Source organism: Bidens hawaiensis, unplaced genomic scaffold (assembly GCF_021521415.1).
Source record: "Bidens hawaiensis isolate Kalapana, Puna unplaced genomic scaffold, B.hawaiensis_p1.1 tig00001960_1, whole genome shotgun sequence".
NCBI lineage: Eukaryota > Viridiplantae > Streptophyta > Magnoliopsida > Asterales > Asteraceae > Bidens > Bidens hawaiensis.
In genome coordinates this window covers 27,539-49,214 of record NW_027491108.1, presented here as the reverse complement: position 1 = coordinate 49,214, position 21,676 = coordinate 27,539, and the positions used below count along the sequence as shown (strand labels likewise).

Genomic DNA, 21,676 nt, shown 5'->3' with positions numbered 1-21,676 from the left:
CACCGAGATATTCGCTACTAAGGAGCTCCCATGGCCAAAGCCTCAAATAATCCGACATCGTCACAATGCTGATCGGAGCAAATACTGTGACTTTCACAGGACAAAAGGCCACAACACCGAAGAATGCATAGACGTAAAGGACATGGTCGAAGCATTTGTTAGAGATGGGACGCTCGCGCACCTCGTGGCGCAATGAACGCTGAGCAGGCTGATGCGTGTAGAACCCCAGCTGGGGAAAACACGAATAAAATTCCAGCTTCAATGTGGAGACTACATGCTGCGTAAAGAACTAGATCCCGAACCAGGTGCGTATCGGCTCGATGGCACTCCCATCCCAACAACATGGAAGGGAGCTCATTTACACAGTTTGCATGTAAATCAATTCCAAATTTGTAAAGAAAAGGCCAAGAGCCACTTCTAATGGAAATGATTCTCCTTAAAACATCGACGCTGATGATTTTACATTTATACTTTTATGAACTATCAACACGGATATGCCGGTTTTCACCGCATAATTACGTGAAAAGTCGTTGCATGGGGAAGGCGGTAAAACCCGCATAAACCCAAAAAACGGCAAACCTTCACGCAGGTCAGTTGAAGGGGAAAAGTTCAGTCATCCCAATAAATGAAAGTGCCGGTCTATCAGCATGAATCATGATAAGAGGAAACTGAACACTAACCTATTAACAACCGCGCGCGAACGGTTAATTTATTCAACACTAATATGCCGGTTTTCACCGCATAATTACGTGGAAAGTTGTTGCATGGGGAAGGCGGCAAAACCCGCATAAACCCAAAAAACGACAAACCTTCACGCAGGTCAGTTGAAGGGGAAAAGTTCAGTTACCCCACTAAATGAAAGTGCCGGTCTATCCGCATGAATCATGAGAGGATACTGAACACTAACCTATTAACAACCGCGCGTCGAACGGTTATTCAAAACAGAATTTCTAACAAAAGGATGAGGAAAACCTACACGCAGGTCGGATATAGGTTAAAGTTTAGCCATCCTACTAAGTGCAAGTGACGGTCCTACCCGCACAATCACGAAAGAGGAAGCAAAACTTCAACCTATTATCTACCACGTTCAAAGGTTAACTTATCCTAAACACTTAGAAATTTCAAAAAAGGATGAGGAAAACCTACACGCAGGTCAGATATAGGTAAAGTTTAGCCATCCTACTAAGTGCAAGTGACGGTCCTACCCGCACAATCACGAAAGAGGAAGCAAAACTTCACACCTATTATCTACCACGTTCAAAGGTTAACTTATCCTCAGAAAAGGATGAGGAAAACCTACACGCAGGTCAGATATAGGTAAAGTTTAGCCATCCTACTAAGTGCAAGTGACGGTCCTACCCGCACAATCACGAAATCGAAAGCAAAACTTCACACCTATTATCTACCACGTTCAAAGGTTAACTTATCCTCAGAAAAGGATGAGGAAAACCTACACGCAGGTCAGACGTAGGTAAAGTTTAGCCATCCTACTAAGTGCAAGTGACGGTCCTACCCGCACAATCACGAAAGAGGAAGCAAAACTTCACACCTATTATCTACCACGTTCAAAGGTTAACTTATCCTCAGAAAAGATGAGGAAAACCTACACGCAGGTCAGACGTAGGTAAAGTTTAGCCATCCTACTAAGTGCAAGTGACGGTCCTACCCGCACAATCACGAAAGAGGAAGCAAAACTTCAACCTATTATCTACCACGTTCAAAGGTTAACTTATTCTACACTTGGAAAATTGCTAATTTAAACTAAAGTATGCAAGTCATATAACGTTTATAAAGCAAGGAATCCAGAGAAAGTAGCGGTCTTACCCGCACAAAGATTTATATTTCATAAATATTCATTACAAGAATGGCCGGGTAACTACCCGCCTACAAGAAAATAAATCTATACAAGCTAAATCTATCCTAGCAGTGGGAAGGGATCTTCAGGATCAGGCTTCAGGGCCACTTCCACTTGGACCAGCACCATCAGTAGATTGTGGCAGTTCAAGGAAAGCTTTAAGGATAGCTAACCCATCATCAGCAGCAGCAACTTGATTCACCTTCTCCACCACCGGATGCGGGAAGGCGGCGTACTGATTCACTGCTTGGTCGTAAACAACTTCAGTATCAACATTGTACAATGGGAAGTTGGAAGGCGGGATGCCTTTCTCAACGAACCCTAGACCAAGCAGGAAGCCGACCTTTTCCCCATCCTCGTGAGAAGCGTTGAGGGCTGCGCTCATAGCATCATCATAAGAGGTCTCTGAGAAGACCCGATGCACAACCTACAAGAAAATATATAAGTGTCAAAACCTTTTCTATTTACAAAGAAAAGCGTAAAGACAAGAAAAGCTTACCTGAGACAACGCTTCTCGAAGAAGCCATTCCTTGGCAACCAGGGCTTCTTGGAGGGCAGCTTGAGCTTCGTTACGGGCGCGATCGGCTTCACTCTTGTTGAGGTTGGCAAGCAACACTTCTTTAGCCGCAGCCTCTTCGACGCCCTTTAGCTTACGCTCAGCATGGTCAAGCACCCCCCTCTGGTCCAGGATTTCTTGGAGCTTTTTGGCGTCTTCCATCGCCAAGGCATCATGAGCCTGCTGGAGAGCCTCTAATTTGGCTTTAAGCTCCTCATTCTCCACGCGTAGAGGCTCAGCAACAGCTTCAGCCTTGGTGGCCCTCTCGGTTGCGTTCCTTGCAGTTTCCTTAGCCAGCCGAAGCTGTTCATTAATAGCTTGGGCAGCCTTGGAACGGGCCTCGAGCCGGGCCTGAACTTCAACCTCGAGGGCCTTGAAGGCCTTCTCCTTCTCCGCAGCCACTGCGGTAAGTTTTTGGTTCTCCTCCCGGACAGCCCGCGCCTGAGCTACTTCTTTAACGCGAGCTGCTTTTAACTTGTCGTTTTCACGACAAAGCAGCTCGACGCGCGGCTGCATCCGGGCCAGGAGAACCCGAAGCTCATTGCTTAGCCTACCCTCCTGGTAGCTAGCCATGGCTTCCCCCAACGCACCACTAGGAGCAGCGTGACGAGCCCACTCCACGCACTCCACAGGGGTGCGAAGGGTTGTTCCTCGGCGAATGTTCCATCGAGGAACATACACTTCATTGGAATCCGACACTGCAAAAAACACAAAGCAGTTAGGAAAAGATGATAAAAGAAAATATATATATATAATGGGCCAAAAGAACCCTACGCACCTGTAGGGTCAATTACAGGCCGATAGCCGCCGAACCCATCACCTGAACCCAAGGGAAATCCATCCAAGAGGTCAGGCAGATGGGAAGGTGGCAGAGATTGGCGAGAAGCCCCATGCGTACCTGATGGATCGGCCGTCGTTGCCGATGGCGGGGGCATGGTAGCAGCCGCCGCGGTCGCCGCCGCGGAATCCGCAGCAATAGTAACCGCCGGCTCGGTGAAGGATGCTGTAAAAATAGCACTCACAGCCGGCGGTGACGTCATCACAACTGGAACAGTCGGCTCAAAGGAGTGAGCAACTGAACCAGCGGAAGCAGGCGCAGGCGCAGCCGCCTGGGTCGTCGCCTCAGGTAGGCTGACCGGGCCTACCGTCATTGGCGGGGAGGTACCACTCTGCGCTCCACCCTGGAATGCGTCAACATCCACGCTTGCGTAAAGAAGATAAGTGTTAAAACGATATTAAACTATGAAGATAAAAGCTAAAGGAAATTGTACTTACGGGTTTTCTTGAGCCTAAAGGTACGGAGAGGCGGGGACGAACCCGATGGAGCCGGCCTCTTTGCGCCGCTCACCGTCGTCTTCCTGGGCTCTTCGGTGACAGTTGTCACAGCCTCCGGAATGGTGATCTTATCACCACCGGGATTCCCCGCCACCTCTTCGCTCTCGGTCTCCAAGTCAGACCGAGGCACCGGATCGGCAGTGGAGGCCACCTTCTCCTTCCCCTTCCCGCCGGCAGCCTTCTTCTTCCGCACCAACGGAGGACCATCTGCGGATTCCTCATCAGAACATACGATTAAAGGAATTCCAGCAGAGGTTTCAACATTGAGGGGTCGAGGGTCGAATAGCGCCTTACCTGGCCGCCTGGCGCTAAGGATCTCGTGGCCTAGCGGATAGACCTCCACGAACCGATCCGCCGTTTGTTCTAGGATGGGCAACTCGTTCTCGTCTAGAGCGCGAGTACCCATCCGAGCGGTACCATCAGCCTCCCGCGGGTACAGGAGCGACTTCAAGTCGTTCCCCTCTGAAATAAACAGGAAAGAAGATTAGAAGAAATTCTAAAATAACAAAGAGAAACAAAGCATACCGTAAGGAACAGAGTTCGAACCGTATTCGAGGACGATTGGGATCTTTTGCGCATCGGCAGCCTTCCACACCCGGCTCATCCCCAGCATCACCATCCCGGACTCCGCAAACCGGTAAACCGGAGATTGGACCCGAGATATCTTCGAGAACCATTCCGCCTCCTGGTAGTTGGAGGCGTGAAGGCTTGGGAGAGCTTGCCCATTCTTAAACTTCATGGCAAGGGGGATGGCGCGAGCGAAGATGAAGAAGAACTCCCGCTTCCACGCGCGAAGACTGCGCTCGGTCGAGCAAATCTTCAAACCCTTGATTCGGGTTATCAGGGTATACCACCCCTGGATGCACCTCCAAGTGTAGAAGGTCATCAGGCGGTCAACATAGGGCTCAATGCCCAGAATCCGGCACACCCACTCGAAGTGGCGAACCTTGGCAATCGCCATCGGATGCACCTCGGTCAGGTGCACACCGTGCCTCTCAAGGACACGGTAAACAAACTTTGTCAGTGGGAACCTAAGATTCCCATAGACAAAGGATGCAGCATATACCCCGATCTTGCCTCTGGGGCATCGTACACAGTCTGATGGGGTTCAGGAAACTCAGGCTCGAGAGACTCGAGCATGAACTTCCTGACGACGTACTTGTACAGATCGACAGGCAGAGCACACTGGCACTCGCCAGCAGTACTCTTGTCATCAGCTGTAGATTCGAGATCACGAGACATCTTGTAAAAGAAGAAGAAAACGATTTCGGGAGAATGCTTGCCTTAAAATGTGAGTATTCGCCGGAAATCGCTTAGAAGATGAAGAGAAGAGTGAAAGTGTGGATTACAAAGAACCCTCTCCCCCTTTATATACTAATCGCAATTAATGCGATGAAATTAATGCGGAAGAGAGAGAAAACGAAGGTGCAATGAAACTATGACACGTGGCAAAAAGCAAGCTGGCAACAGCTGTTGACAGGACGCATACCATTAATTTCGCGGCCACGCGCCCGAAAAATCGCGCCCACGCGCCTGAAAAAGCGTCTGGAATGACCATGTACTGTCACGTCACCATAACTTCCTGCACGTCCTGACACAGTCAGAAGAAACCGTCGCACGACGTTTCAGAGGTTTGGACTGTTCTTATCTCTCCACCAACTCTTCGAATTTCAAAATTCAAAATTCAAAAAGATCAAAAAGTAAGCGGGAAAATACCCCTTACCTTGGAAACCAAGTAACCGTAAGACGGATGCGGGTACAGTGTTAAGGCAAAACCCTTCACATACCTAGCACCCGCAGGGAATTGAAGCCAAGAAAACCTTGGCAAACAAGTAATCGTAAGACGGATGCGGGTACAGTGTTAAGGCAAAACCCTTCACATACCTAGCACCCGCAGGGAATTGAAGCCAAGTAAACCTTGGCAAACAAGTAACCGTAAGACGGATGCGGGTACAGTGTTAAGGCAAAACCCTTCACATACCTAGCACCCGCAGGGAATTGAAGCCAAGAAAACCTTGGCAAACAAGTAACCGTAAGACGGATGCCGGTACAGTGTTAAGGCAAAACCCTTCACATACCTAGCACCCGCAGGGAATTGAAGCCAAGTATACCTCGGCAACCAAGTAACTATAAGACGGGTGCGGGTACAGTGTAAAAGCAAAACCCTTCACATACCTAGCACCCGCAGGGAATTGACGCCAGGAATACATTGGAAGTAAAGTAACCGTAAGACGAGCGCGGGTACAGTGTTAAGGCAAAACCCTTCACATACCTAGCGCTCCGCTGGGAATTGAAACCAATAAGGATCTTCTGGGCAATGCTTGCGGAAACGGAAATAACATCCCCGCATAGCGGGAACGTCGAGAACTACGTTGTTTGAAGCTCCAGGATGGAATTGGTGGTTTTAACATAATTGATCACTATATTTAAAACTACCAAAACCTCACGGAGAATCCACACAAGTGGGACTCAACGCTCCTGACTTGCGATGAGGTTACAGCCTACCCGCATCATACCCAAAGATCAAGCAGGAAACTCGGGAATTTCTGCAAGTGACAAGGACTTCCGCGGGAAGAATCCCCATGGAAAACCTTAAAAAACCCTTTTCAAAAACCCTTTGCTTAAGTCCAAAAGTTCACCTCACTTTATTAAACACTCATGAGAAGAACATTGGACTGGGGGGACTTGAAGAGGTAGGTCCCAGCAGAGCCCAGTTGGACCCGCAAGACTCACCGTGAAGAGGAACGTCTGCGCAGAAACCAACTGGATCCGCAGGACCAACCATGCTCAGAGACGTGACGTCCTTACGCGCAGTACGCAAGCTGTTCCCGCAGGAAATGCCTCCCAATGGTGAAGGACTCCGCCTGTCCCCGCAGCCTCGGATACAAGCCATCAGGGAAGGCCACCCGCGCAGCAAGGCTACACGCACAAGGCACTTAGCTCTCAATCACTCAGTGTCACCTGAAGGAATGAGCAAAGCCGGGAACAATCCCGCACAAGGGCGGGAGGGGGAATACTCCCGCCCAAATAAGCCAGTCCGTACGATACGGGAAGATCTTCTGTACTGTACCTGACGAGGTATGGGCAAAAGATCTGACTAAAGATACGACAGCTTATTGACAACAGTATGGCGAGCAGCATGCTCCTGTACTGTATGTCACTATTAGCCGCTGCCTACTCACCAACTACTGCCATACCACGTGCATAGCCGGCAGTTGGTGGAAAAGGAATAGTACACAGCAGGCCTGGTCACTATCAGCCGCTGCCTACCCACCAACTACCAGCAGGGCACGTGCGTAGGCCACTGTTGGTGGAACAGGAATACTGTTGCAGCCGGCCACACCTCCTTGGAAACCTACCTTCGGCTATAAATACCACAAATGGTATGACCATCTCATCTTATCTTGTATCATCATATTATACCTGATATCTGCTCTAGCAATCTCTTAATATACACTTATATTTAAAGAGCAATCTAGTCTGATTCTCACGCCGGAGGGTGGTCACAAGGAGGAACCCCCCCTTCTCAGTGACAAGCTCACGGTGTCTGTTTTGCAGGTTATCAGAAGAACCATCTTCTCTGGGTCTAACCCCTCGTGGGAAACATCTATCTAACCCCCAGGTTACCAGTAATCTGCCCGGGGTCCGGTTAGTGTTTCTTCAGTCGGCCATTCTATAAAGCTTTTCGACCCTTGCAACTTTCTTAACTCAACATTAGGGTTCTAATAGTTTCATTTTCTACTTTTTTAAACGGCTTAACTTTTTAATATGTTTTCTACGATTTCGCTATCTTTTTCCGGTATCTTTTTCTATCTAAGGTTTTGATATTGCTAGCTATTTCGCTACAACACGTGTGTTTGCATAAAATTGCTAAGACGTTTATTTTTTTGTTTAACGGGGACTTACACTCATTTACCGTCTACTCCTAAACTACTCCAAAAAAAATAATATACACTCAGGATTCAAACCATAGATCTTTTCCCCAAAGACAAGAGCTGCCGGGAATGGCAAGGCGTTTATTTGTTGCCTCATTATTTAATGTGCCGCGAAGTGTGAATTTTAATACTTTGTTGTTTTCTTTTCAATTTCTTATACTGGATCTTTTACCTGTGTAGTGATAGGAAGCTTGAGTTTTTCAATGGAGACCCAAATACAATCCCTACTTAAAACACATTGAGAGGGACATGGGTGGCTCAATGAAGTAAGACTGAGATCTTTGTGATATCCAGTTCAATCCTGAGAGCGTCCGTATTTTATTACCAGTGGGCCTTCAGGCGAGTGGGTTTTCCCCCATAATTGGAGATAAATTTAAGGCACTTAAGGGCTCCGTACGACTAGGTTGGGCCAGTTAGCGGTGGCCTTTTGCTATTGTGTCGCCCCGTACAGATAATCTAGGCATTCTACATTGGTTACTGCTAAGGATGATTTTGAAAAATGCTTACTGGCTTTTTCAAAAAACAATTTTAAAAAGTCAGGATTTAAAGTTTTTAAAAAAATGCTTTTCAAAACCCTATGAAAAATCTAAAATAACATATTTAAAAAAAAAATCTCCAGCGCCGTCATATAATAATCTAAAATGAAGGAATCGTCCATATGAATGTGAATGACTCGTCCTCCAATGAATCCAAGGGTCAGGATTTAATTGGTAATGAGTCATCACTAGCAGATCTCATCTTCATCACTTCACTCTGTTAAACCCTGCAACTTTCATTCACAGCAGCCACCATCACATCACAATCTTCTTCATCCAATCATCCTCCTCACTTAATTCACACCTTCCCAAACCCTAATTTCACACTTCTCTATGCTCTCCTTGTGAAGTCAAGAAACCATTTCTTCTAGGGTTAGGGTTTAAGAGGCGTTTGCTTGTGAGTTTAGTAATGGCCAATTCCTACTCCTCTTCTTTTACCGCCTCTCAGGTATTGATTCTTTTGTTCTCAATTTTAATAATATTGAACTGGATTTGATGAATTGAAGCTAGGGCTTTGTTGATTTGTTTAGGTTGGTTCGTACTTTGTGCAACAATACTACCAGGTGCTTCAACAACAACCTGAATTCGTTCATCAGTTTTACTCCGATTCAAGTACTATGGTTCGAGTTGATGGCGAATCCACCGAGACTGCTTCGGCTATATTCGTAAATCTCTTTTCATCTGATATGCTTTAAATTTGCATCCTTTATAATCTGAATGTGAATATTTAAAATTAAATCTTGATAATCACTATATGCACATCCTAACACCCTCTTTTGGCTTTATTATCAGTTTTTATGGTGGGTGCCAATTGCAAATCTAAGTGAAATTAATATGTTAGATTGATAAAAAAGATAGATTATTGTCGCAATATTTTGTGGTGGTTAAATTCATTAAAAGTTTGTACACTTTAGCCTAGTTTTAATAAAGTTTCAAGCCCAGTACATTGTTGTTCACATTTCCTATTAATTGGTTTTAGCTACTATGTCTGGTTATTTTTGTTCAGTTATGTTTGTCCGTTTACGTTCATTAAGTTTATGCTTTTAACGAACAAACATAAACAAACACGAGCACGCCTATTTTTTTTAACGAATGAACAAGACAACTTTGTTCGTTTATTTTTTTATGTTCGATTGTTTGTTCGCTTAAAGTCAAACGATTGAACATAAATAAACATGAACATGCCCATTTTTTTAATGAACGAACAAGAACAAGAACAAGAAAATTCGGTTCGATTATTTGTTCCTGTTTGATTGTTTATTTGGTTCAAGTCAAACGAACGAACACGAATACACTCCATTCATGTTTGTTCGGTCCTTTACAAGCCTAATTAGAATATTGTGGCAATATTATAATTGTTATATTCATTTACTTTAATTGATTTTAGCAAATGCATTCACTTATTATTCGTATTTGACACTTCAGTTATTGATACAAGAAGTTAGATTTTCTAGGTAGTAATTATCTTCGATAATGAAAATACTTATATTTGGAATATTTTATTTCTATTTTTGTAGCAAATACATTCACTTATTCAATCGCTACATTTTAGTGGGATTGAAGTAAAGACAATAAATTCACTTGAATCATGGAGTCAAGGCATTGTTGTTGTGGTTTCGGGTTCCGTTAAATCTAAACTCTTCAACGGTTGGAAGAAATTTGTTCAGACATTTTTTCTTGCGCCACAAGAAAAGGGTTACTTTGTGATGAATGATATTTTTCACTTTGTAAGTGAGGAGGTTACACATCAGCGTCCACCGCCTGTTGGCCCCGAGGTCAAAGTTGACTCTCAACCAATCACTTCTTCTGTACCTGGTACTTACCAATTTTTTTTTGCCATTTTCCTATTTTTTAGTTTTATATGATGTAGAGGCTAGAGTTAAGTTGTATTTTATGAAGGTAGAAAAATAGGCGGGTCAGACGGGGTTGGGTTGACTTGTAAGTGAAAACATATTTTTGTGCAATTTTTCTCTTTTTATAAACAGCTAAGTTTTGTAGATAGGATTACAAAGCTTATACTATTTTAATACAATAATAACTTTTTTTAGTAAAATTGGTTAGGAGGTTTTTTAAAAAATGTATTTTGGGAGAATTTCAAGTTTCAGCCCGTTTGACGCGTTCAATACTATATTACTTAAAATGTGTGCGTGTGTGTGTGTGTTTTTTTTTCTGTTTTTTTTTCAGTTTGGTTTGGTTTGGTTTTTCATTTTTTTTATTAAGAGCAAAATTGCAACCAAACTGATTTTTTTTAAACAAAAGGCCATGCCGTCGGTTTTTTACTGGGTCCGATTATTTCGGTCAGTTACGTCTGTTAATCCAGTCAAGGTTAAGTTATTTCGGTTTCACACACACTTTTCCAAATTGGCCCATTTTAGGTTAGTGGGACAAAATCACCACCTCTACTGCGTATATGCCAACAAAATTATATTATTGATTTCTTTTTGTTTAATATTCATTTTCTCATTTATTTAAGTTCTTTGAACTTTTAATTGCCAGTTGGTGAAGATGCTTTTGAAGTTAAAGCAAGAGAAAATCTAAATTCATTAAATTTAGAAACAACCAATGAAGATGATTCTTGCAACCCTTCACAAGAAACACATCTACAAGAACAAGAAGATGATTATGAAAGCGAATCTTATGATGAACAACCTCCACTTGAAGACAATGTTCAAAACACTGTGGATGAATATGCACAACATGAACAACAACCTGTTTATCATCAAAACACGGTTGACGATTATGTTCACGAGCCCGCACATCAAAACACTGTTGAATACATTCAAGAACCGGTTCCGGTTTTCGAAGAGCCTGTTGCAGAGCCTGTCAAATTCACATATGCTTCTATTGTATGTATTCTTTTACTACAACAATATTTGTCCAAAAGTTCATTTTTTTATGAATACTGTCGGATGATTGGAGAAAATGAATTAGTAGGTTTTATGCATTAAAACCACTTCAAGTGACTTTTGACCAGTTTTGACCCACTTGTTTTCTTCTATGCAATTACTCACATGGGGATGGTACATCTAGGGGTGTTCATCAATTGAATCAAACTCTAATAACCTGAAATTCAAGTCAAATATGAATAACAATACTGAATTCAAAATTCAGGTTATTCGAATCGAACGGAAACCTGCTTGAAAATAATATGTTCTGCGGCATGTTTTATTATCTTATTATATGATTTCATGATTTGATTGATCACTTCCACGTAATCAGTTTCAAAATGCTCATTGTCACATTCATTTCCCATAATAATTGTTATAAGAAAAAAATGAATCTTTATCTGTATACATAATGCAACACGCCATAACTCTTGTAGTACAACACGTTATTTTTGCTTTACGCACGTTCTGTGTTCATTAGTACTAACATATTCTTATTCTGTCATGGATGCTGAATATTAAAAGCTGTCTAAGGGGAAGTCTTCCCCATCGATTTCTGCTCAACCGGCTAATAAGAGTGTGGCACCTGTCTCCGAATGGCATTCAACTCCTGAACCGGTTGCTCAACCGCCACTTGTTTCTTATCAATCAGACTCCACTCCTCAACTGGCACATGAAACCTTCACCAGTGAAGAAGGTGAATGTTTTAATTTTATTGTGTTTTATGTGTTGCATTTAGGGGTGTACATGACTCCAAAAACTGAACCAATATAACCAAACTAGATAAAAAAACAAACAGTTTGGTTTTAGGTTTTCTTTAAAAAATGATTTTTCGGTTTGGTTTTATGTTTTTTGAAAAACTGATTTTTTGCTTTGGTTTTGGTTTTGATATCAACCAAAAATCTGAAAAATTGAACTGAACCCAAATGAAACCGCAAAAAAATAGATTTTAATTACTTCAGAAAAAATTAGTTAGGGTTTATCCCAAAGAAATTAGGTCAAAAATTTGTAATAATCACTTAATCACTATTCAGACCCAAAATTTCAGGCTCAAATTCACTAGTTTGGGCTATTTTTCTTTTAATTTAAAATTTTCAAGCCCAAATGGCAAAAAACAGAAGGTTTCCAAAAACCGAACTTTTGGTTTTTAGTTCAACCTAAGCCAAAACCGTCTTATGCACACCCCTAGGTTCATCTATGATCAAAATGATTATATATAGTTATCATACGACCTCATAAGACCCATAATAATGTACATCTTTTTTTAGGCGATTCAAAGTCTGTTTATGTAAGGAACTTGCCAACTACTGTTACCAGTCTTGAAATTTTTGAAGAGTTCAAGAATTTTGGTAAAATTAAGCAGGACGGTGTGTTCTTGAAGAACCGTAAGGTGGTTATTTTGTGTTTTAGTTACCTACTTTTTTTTGGTCATTTTATTGTTTTAACTGTAGAACACTAGAACGTAACGTTTGATTTAATTACAGGATGTTGGTGTTTGTTTTGCTTTTGTTGAGTTTGAGGACTTAGAGGGTGTTCAAAGAGCAATCGAGGTTCGTTTTTCTTATGCTTTCGACCAGATATTGTTTTAAAATTTTGTTTTCGTTGTTTAGCACATATATAAATTACCAATTTATTCAACTAAAGATTTGGTAAGTTAATTGGTTTGTTTTTGTGCGTTTTATGCTGTTTAAACTTGTTTCATGTATCACTTGCGTTGGATATTATTAATGCTTTGTAGGTGTGTGGGTCGTTTGTTTTAGATTGAACGACGCTTTTAAGAATATGTTCTTTATGTAGTAGTTTTTTTAAATTAATTATGACATGAATATGATGCTATCCTGTTTTTGAGATGGAGTAACATTTCTTTAAAATGTAGAAATTCATCAAAGTGTACTATTCAAAACATAAATTTTGACATTTTTGTTATGCATAGAACCTCCAAAATCTTTAAAAACCTAAATTTTGTTTGAATTATTATAGTTCTGCAGTCACACGTGCTACTAATTACTATTAAGAACAGGTATTAGTATTTATTTATGTCCATTTAGATAAAATAAGGACCTGTTTAGATGGATTTGTCTTTTTTGCATTACAACATTGTATAATCTCAGTTGAGGCCAGTTGAAAGTGCAGTTCAGATTATTGTTATTATTATTGTTGTTGTATATTGTTTACTTATTTTTTATCTTTGTTTTTTAGGCATCTCCAATTCAATTAGTGGGAAGGCAAATCTACATTGAAGAAAGGAGAGCAAACAGCAGTGGCGGTAGTATTCGTGGTGGAAGTATGTCTCTCATTATCTAGTCTTACATTAATCTCACTAATTATTAATGATCTTAATCTGATTAGTTTTACAATTGTGTTATGTGTGGATAGTAAAACCAACTATACTTTCTTATTTTTCATGTAAAAAGTAAAAGCTTGTGAACTTAATTTTCGATATGTTAATGTTACTAGTAAAAAAGTAACCAAAAAGTCACTAGTTTTATTTATTAATGTCTCTAAACATGTCCAAATTACACATACTTGTGAACCTTTTAATGCAATGACTTGCCAACTCTTCAATTGATCAAAACTAGATGAGCTGGCATTTAACATTTTTGCAGAATGGAAAAAAGCCCATTTTGTTTTAACCAATTTAAAAGTTTATTGGTCATTGTTATTTAAAAATGTAATTAAAAGCATCTACATTTTAGAAAAGTTTGTAGACTTTGATATGCACCAATTAGTTTAATGGTTTTTTTCGTGTGGTTTTTACAAGTTAGTAGAGTTTATTTTAGCTGTTGGATTTTTTTTCTTTTGTAGTATTTTTTATGCAATTAACTCTACGAATATTTATGTATCGGTGGTTATTTGTGCAGGAGGTCGAGGCGGTGGGAAAGGACGAGGCGACGCATTAAGAGGTCGTTATGGTGGCGGTTCTTATGCAAGAGGAAACGGTTTTCGTTAATCTTCAGTACAAGAAAGCCACCATGTTCGTGGAGCCTCTGGTTTTCTGTTAAGTGTTTTTTGTTTCGAAATGAATGTTCGGGTTATGATTTTGTGTTGCATTATGCTAATCTTGTTTTACATCTACGATGCATGTTTTAAGAGAATTATTGTATATCGCGCAAGCGGTAACTATCAATCTTTTGATTGATTGTTTTTAACTGTCAATTTGAGAGATGCATGTTTTGTGAACATTTTTATCCCGTATTGTTTTAAGATAGTAGATGATTTCTCTTTTCTGTTATTTTAGTACATTTTTAGGATATTTTTTTGTATTTAATTCGTCATAGTAGCAAAATCTTACTACACTGGCAATGAGACGTGCATTTTGGGTACAAGACCAAATATGCGATTAGCTATAACTTTTTTTACGGGTATGGGTCCAAGTATAGTATCAATTACCTGACTCGATTATCTAAAACATACATATTTGTTTGTCCAAACCAAGGACCTAAACATCTTCTTTGTATTTTCATTTTTTATTTTTTTTGTCATTAGATAATAGAGCATTGATAAATAATAATCTGCTAACTCTTTGGTTTTTTATTTTATAATTTATTTCAGTAATAAATTGTACAATAAAAAATATTACTCTTTTCAAACCCATCAATTCCTTAAAAATAAAAAAGAAGAAAACATGTGTTAGTACAACTAAAGTGACAAACATCAAGGCTTTCCAGATATGTCTTTTCCCTATGACTGTTGAGTTGAGTTGAGTGTGCCTAAATTTAGTAAAGTACAACTACGAACTCATAAAGCTTCAGATTGTGATTGCCTATAAAACGTGTCTTACAACCGACATCTAGGTCCCACCGCCCATCGCCGCCGCCATCACCACCGGCCACCAGATATGATCCCTCTTTCAATATTCTAAACTAAACCCAATTCTTGAAAGCTTTCATTTTTGCAAATGGACGGCGATGGTGACGGTGGCGGAGTGTCATCCGATGAGTCGACCACCGCCGGGTCAATCTTGGCCGGCAAGAGCAATCAAGACATGGGTGTGTTGGCTGAGGTTTCTTCGCCGTTTCCGGTTGATGGGAATCTTGAATTGAGTGGTGGTGGTAGTCAAGATTTGAAGAATCCTAATTTATCCAAATCTGTTTCTCCTTCAAGGTAATTATTAATATTTTAAACCCCTTTTGTTAATTTATTATTGTTTCTTCAATTTTTAATTTATGTTTATACGTTTTGGGTGAATATTAATTTTGCAACAAAGGACTTGATTGAATTTTTAATATTTGTGCGAAGTTTGTTGCCCGCTAACCTGCCTGCAACTTTATTTTAATTTTTTTTGAGTTTAGCAATGAAAGATTTACTTCATTAAAAGAAAATTGTTTATACATTTTGGGTGAATGTTAGAAAAAACATACAAGGCAAGCATGTATAAAGTACTATGAGCACATTTGGAGACAAGAGTTTTAGATTTTAATTTTAGGACAATGAATTAATGTATATATTAATTTCTTTATTTGTTGCATATTATTCTTATTAATGGTGAATTTGTTTCTGCTATAATTCTTTTTTTTGTAACGAGCATATATTGATCATTACGAAATAGGAATTTTATATTTACTTCTGATTTTTTGATATAATTTGGAACTTTTTAATATCACGATGTATTGCTCCATATATAGCATACACTTTTTAAGAACTATAAAAGATTAAAAGTCAAAGGTCAAAACTGAATCTTTTGAGATGGGAATTCTATTGTTGTAGTGTGGTTGGATGGCCTCCGTTAAGAAGAGCTCACAGGCTGGCTTTCCATAATAAGTCACCCGAAGAACAATCTACCTCAATACCTGATTTAAATGAAGATTTTAAAACTGATGCAAAAGAAGTGGTTTTTGAAAACGGTTATCAACCTGTGAAGGTGAACATGGATGGAACCTTGTACGGAAGGAAAGTTGATCTTAATGCGCATAATTCATATGAAACATTGACACAAACATTGGAAGATATGTTCAGTGAAGAAAGTAAGTTTTGTGTTTTTTTTGTTAATTTCGTATATTCCCTTACTTGTCGATTGTTTTACAAATATGAATATGTTATGAACTTATCATTACAAAATAGATTAAATCTTTGAATCAAAGATGATATATTTATGTGTTAAAATTAGAGACTATGGTAAAATGACAACTTCCTAATCGACCCGTTGATAAGTAAATGATTCAGTTTCATATATCTTTGAAAACATGCATAATATAATATTTACCCAAGTAAAAGTATTAATATCACATATACCAATTCAAAATATTTAAAATTTCATATTTATCCATTTTATTACATACAGTTTAGAATATGACCACCTTTGTCTTTCTCCTTACACATTAAACTTGCATATCCTAATGCAAAATTTATGGGAAAGCTATAAATGTCATGAATTTGAAATTGGGTACTTGATATTGTGATTTTGTTGATAAATGTGATATTATATCAAGTTTTGAGGGGTAGATATGATATAATCCTGGTTGTAGGCGAACCAAGCATTTGACGGGAAGTTCATTTATTTTCGTTCGTTAAAAAAAATGAACGAACATGAACAAGAAATTTTGTTTGTTTAATCAAATGAATGAGCACGAACAAAGTTCGTGTTCGTTCAATAACAATTGTGTTCGCGAACATTCGGTAATATGTTTGTTTATGCTCGTTTATTTACGTTCGTTCATGTTCATTCATTAATGGTTTTTAAAATTCTGCCATACGAACGAACACGAACAAATTTATATCTTTTGTGAGTTTGTGAACATGAAACTTTGTCTGGTCATGTGCTCGTGAACCATCTATTTGTTGGATAAAAGCTAAACGAATCGACTTGTTTCGTTTACAACTGTAGACATAATACAAATTCCGATTACAGTGTTTTTTTACTTACGGTATCTAGGGTCAAGCACAGAAGCAGCAGGACAGTCAAAACTGTTGGATGCAACATCTGAGTTTGTGCTTACTTATGAAGACAAAGACGGGAACCGTATGCTTGTTGGAGACGTCCCTTGGCGGTACATTTCATATTTCATGTACCATTAATTTATTAAATATGTCGCAACTCGCCCCATAGTGTATTTGAATTTTGTAATGTATTAAAACCTCCTAAATCAATTCTTGCAAAATCAAATAAAAGAAATATCTGGGCAGCGTAAGCTGCGTGCTACCTGGTCACACTTGCTAATTGGGTAGGCTGTGTGTTTTGTACACATTAAGGGGCAGCTTTTTGATATTGTTTCTGTATAACATGGTGGTAACATTGCTTGATTTCAGGATGTTTTTACAGTCGGTGAAACGACTTCGGATCATGAGAAATTCTGAATATACGAGACTTGGTGTCCGTAAACGTACCATTGCATCTCCAACATGTCAAGAAAAGAAAGCTAGAACCGGCATTTAGTTTGGTTCATTCGGCCTTTTAGGCTGTTTTTACTTTGTCATGTGCATGTGGCAAACTTAAAAGTCTTAGACCGTTGGATATCTTTGATTTTGTAACTATGCAATATGCTGAATGAATGAATAAGGTGCCTATATAAACTGTGATAAATTAGAAAAGAAAGATGTTCAAAGTGTCAAAGTCAACCTAACACTGTTGACACTCAAAAGTAAAAATAAAAGTTATAAGTTAGAAAGCATTTTTTTTTCTGAACGATAACTTTCAAACGGTAACTTTCATTACTAGACAACTAGCAAGAAGTTAGAAAGCTTTTAACATGTTTGACCCAAATCTTTTATAAAAGTTTTTTCTTTTTAATAATTTTGTTTTAATTGTTCGACCCCGACTATATTAGGAGTTATAAGTATGTTTCTGCACGCAACGGCTAAAATATTATGACATAAGTTTACTTTCATATTAAAATCTGAACTCATTTAACAACAAAGAATGAGTGTTATGTTTACATTATTTTCAGTAAAAATCAGCATACTTAGCTACACATAAATTAACACTTACAAAATGTGAATACTCTACACGTAATTAACAGAAAACCATGTTCCAGGATGCACCCTGGTCACCTTACAAAAGGTCATTTATTGGGGATGTGCTAAATACTGGCTTATCTTTATCACTAGTTGTAGGACTGTAGTTGTTGTTGCTACCACCTTTTCGTCTTGGCCGAGCCTCCTCAAGCATGCTTATAACATCTCTCATGGAGGGTCGATCTTTTGGAAGCTTTGCGGTACAAAGTAAGGCTATTCTGAGTACTAAAATCATCTCTTCTTCTACATGTTTGCAATTTCCTACATTTTGGTCTATTACTTGTGTTAACGGTTTGTTTTCTTTGATTTTCTGACGAACCCATTCGACTATGTTGACCGAATCTCCAAATTCGGGCTCAGTTGGTCGTTTCCCGGTGATGAGTTCCATTAAGACCACCCCGTAGCTATATACGTCACTCTTTTCGTCAACTTTTAATGTGTATCCGTATTCTGCGATCAATATTGATATGCGTTAGTTATCCATGAAAACTACTAAGGATAACAATATTCACATACCCATTAGTTTGTTAAAAGTAACTCGTGATTTTCTAATACATTTCTTACTGTTTTAATTTTTATGTAATTTTCAAATACTCACCGGGAGCGATGTACCCGTACGATCCAGCAACCATTGACACCGTCTCGTTCTTCTTTACCATCATCCTCGCCAACCCAAAATCCGCAATTTGGGCCTCGAAATTCTCGTCAAGCAAAATATTATTCGGTTTCACATCACGATGGATAACAGGCGGGTAACAATCATGATGCAAATAAGCCAGCCCGTGGGCCACACCGACCGCAATATTATACCGCAAAACCCAATCCACAAGCATCCGTCCACGCCCGTGTAACGCCTCTCCCAGACTCCCGTTCGTCATATACTTGTAAACAATCATCGCATCCGTATTGTTGTAAACAAACCCCAACAACCGGACAATATTCCGGTGCCGGAGTTTCCCCAACACGTTCACTTCTCCGACAAAATCGCCCGTGCTACTTCCCGATTCGATGTCCGCTTTCGTGCTCCATAGCTTTTTGACCGCCATGACGATGTTTGACCGGCGAATCTCCGCTTTATACACAACCCCGGTGGCTCCCATTCCGATCACATTCGATTCATTTAAACAATTAATAATATCGGAGCTGTTAAAATCCAGCTTTTGAAAGGCCATTAATCTCCACGGCCATTCGCCTTTTCGATTATTATATTGATCGAAACAGCTTCCGTTTGTGTATAATTTACTATACAGAGCTTTTCCGGCAACGGCGGCGATTAAAACGGCCAACACCACCGACATTCCGATCAACCATCCGGCGACCACGTGGGTCACGTGCAAATCGTTATGTCGTGAATTATAACCAGTTCCGGCACATGGGTGTAAAACATCACCGCATAAGTTTAAGTTTCCGGCGAGATCGTTAGGGTTTATTGTTTTCAGCATACCGTTTTCCGGCACCGGACCTTGAAGTCTGTTGTACGATACGTTTAACGATTCCAACGCCGGCGAGTTGCCGAAGCTCTCCGGGATGAGTCCGGTCAACGAATTGTTGGATAATTCGAGAACGGCTAGCGTTTGCATTTTGGAAATGGGTACCGGAATCTCTCCGGCGAGTTGGTTGTTCCGGAGGTTTAAGTATACGAGTTTCTGACACGAAGCAATACTCGCCGGAATTTCGCCGGTCAAGTAGTTGCTAGAAAGATCGAGAATTGAAAGTGAAGGGCAATCTTGGAATTGATTTGGGATTTTTCCGATGAGATTATTATTGGAAACCAAGAAGTTTTGAAGATTTGGGATGGTCAAAATTGACGGCGGAAGCGTTGACTTTAGTTGATTTTGGGAAAAGTCAATGAACGAAATGGAAGTGGATGATGAAATATCGTTTGGGATTTCACCAGTGAGATTATTGTTTGCTAATTCCAGCCTTTGAAGGTTTGGGAGACTACCGAATCCGACCGGAATCCTTCCCGAAAGGAAGTTATTTTGCATTCGAACACGAACTAATGAGTTGCATGTTGACAAACCGAGCGGAATTCGGCCGGAGAATTTGTTATTGAATAGTATTAGCTTGGTTAGATTGCTGCGATTACAAATGGTTTCGGGGATCGGTCCGGTGAAGGAATTCGATGATACGTCGACCCATTCGAGAGGGGAGTTACGGCCGAGATCAACTGGGAGAGGACCAGAAAAGGAGTTGTTCCATAGCTCGAGAACTCCAAGCTGAGTCAAGTTACTGATTACAGGTGGAATAGAACCTGACAATCTGTTGGACATCACATTGAAGAGCTGTAAGCTCTTCAATGCTGATATCTCAGTTGGGATCTCTCCTGATAACATGTTATCAGAGAGATCCAATTGAGTCAGGGAAGTTATTTTCCCGAGCTCTGACGGAATCCTTCCTACCAAATTGTTCTTGTACAAGAACATTGCTTCTAACTCCTTTAGATTCCCGAGTTCTTGCGGAATAGAACCATCAAGATTTCCGTACGCGAGATCAAGATACTTTAAACTTGTCAAATTCCCGAACTCTGCCGGAATACCGCCTGCAAACTCGTTGTACCCGAGAATAATACTCTCCAAAGATGAAAGCTCTCCGATTTCTTTCGTGATCGGGCCCGTTAAATTGTTCCCTGACAGCCCGAGAAACCTTAATTTTTTCAAATTCCTGAACGACACGGGTATGGAGCCAACGAAGAAATTCCCTCTTAAATCCAACGTCTCTAATGCGGTGTTATTCCCAATATCCTCCGGGATGTCCCCCGAAAAATTATTACTCGACGCGTTGAGTAAACTCAACCCGGCCGCCATCCCTAAACCGCTCGGGAACGAGTCAACAAAGTAATTTTGACTCAAATCCAACATTTCTAGCCGTGTAAGGTTAGACAATGATTTAGGTAGCGGTGATGAGAACCCGTTACAACATAAATTGATCGAAGTAAGACCCCGAAGGCGTTGAATCTCATCCGGTATCTTCCCACTCAAATTACGCCCCGAAAGATCAAGCTTTTCGACAATTCCATTCGAATTACACGTGATTCCGGTCCAATTACAATGCGCGTTGTGTTGGTTAGAGGCCTTCCAATCTTTAAGCTGATCTAGAGGATCAATAAGGTGTGATTTGATGGCTAGCAGAACCGAAGCTTCATCGTTAGCCTCAGTCACATATGCAGGCACTGAAGAACAACAGAACAATAACAATAACAACCCGAACGAACAATGGGGTTTAGGCATTGTGATCATTGCTGTTATGTTGAATGTTTTTATTTTTGTGAAGAATTATGTTACATTTGGACCATTTTGGATCTGGTTTTAGAAGATAAATGGGAGTGAAGTGGTGATAAAATTATTTAGAAGCAGTAGAGTAGTTAAGCAAATAACATGGGGAAGATTAATATGAATAATATAAAAGAGAGAGGGTTGAGATCTAGAAGGTAATGGGACAGTCTGGGAAATTTGGAACTTATGAATAATCATCCGACATGAACATGGGAGAGAATGTGTTTTTTTCCATACTTCCATTCGTCAACTTAGTCATTTTCATGATATTAATATTAAATATATATATATATATATATATATATATATATATATAGGACTAGGTTAGAAACCGTATTTACACGGGTT

General features: G+C 40.0%; 3 protein-coding genes across 3 annotated transcripts; 2 read left to right on the top strand and 1 right to left on the bottom strand.

Moving 5' to 3' along the window:
• Window positions 1–8,605: 8,605 nt before the first annotated feature.
• LOC143599914 (nuclear transport factor 2-like) lies at window positions 8,606–14,290 on the top strand. Its single transcript, XM_077077748.1, has 10 exons — window positions 8,606–8,665; window positions 8,748–8,882; window positions 9,735–10,032; window positions 10,095–10,103; window positions 10,714–11,063; window positions 11,628–11,799; window positions 12,371–12,492; window positions 12,587–12,652; window positions 13,302–13,386; window positions 13,964–14,290. Exons 1-10 carry the CDS (start codon window positions 8,627–8,629, stop codon window positions 14,050–14,052), a joined length of 1,365 nt encoding a protein of 454 aa, XP_076933863.1. The 5' UTR covers window positions 8,606–8,626; the 3' UTR covers window positions 14,053–14,290.
• A 710-nt stretch (window positions 14,291–15,000) lies between these two features.
• Window positions 15,001–17,507, top strand: LOC143601678 (auxin-responsive protein IAA13-like). The gene is made up of 4 exons (XM_077079032.1): window positions 15,001–15,206; window positions 15,810–16,066; window positions 16,975–17,089; window positions 17,349–17,507. The coding sequence occupies exons 1-4, from the start codon at window positions 15,001–15,003 to the stop codon at window positions 17,473–17,475; spliced, it is 705 nt and encodes a 234-aa protein (XP_076935147.1). The 3' UTR covers window positions 17,476–17,507.
• A 583-nt stretch (window positions 17,508–18,090) lies between these two features.
• On the bottom strand, window positions 18,091–21,297 carry LOC143601214 (uncharacterized). The gene is made up of 2 exons (XM_077078684.1): window positions 18,652–21,297; window positions 18,091–18,503 (listed from the first exon to the last, which is right to left on the bottom strand). The coding sequence occupies exons 1-2, from the start codon at window positions 21,290–21,292 to the stop codon at window positions 18,091–18,093; spliced, it is 3,054 nt and encodes a 1,017-aa protein (XP_076934799.1). The 5' UTR covers window positions 21,293–21,297.
• Window positions 21,298–21,676: the final 379 nt, after the last annotated feature.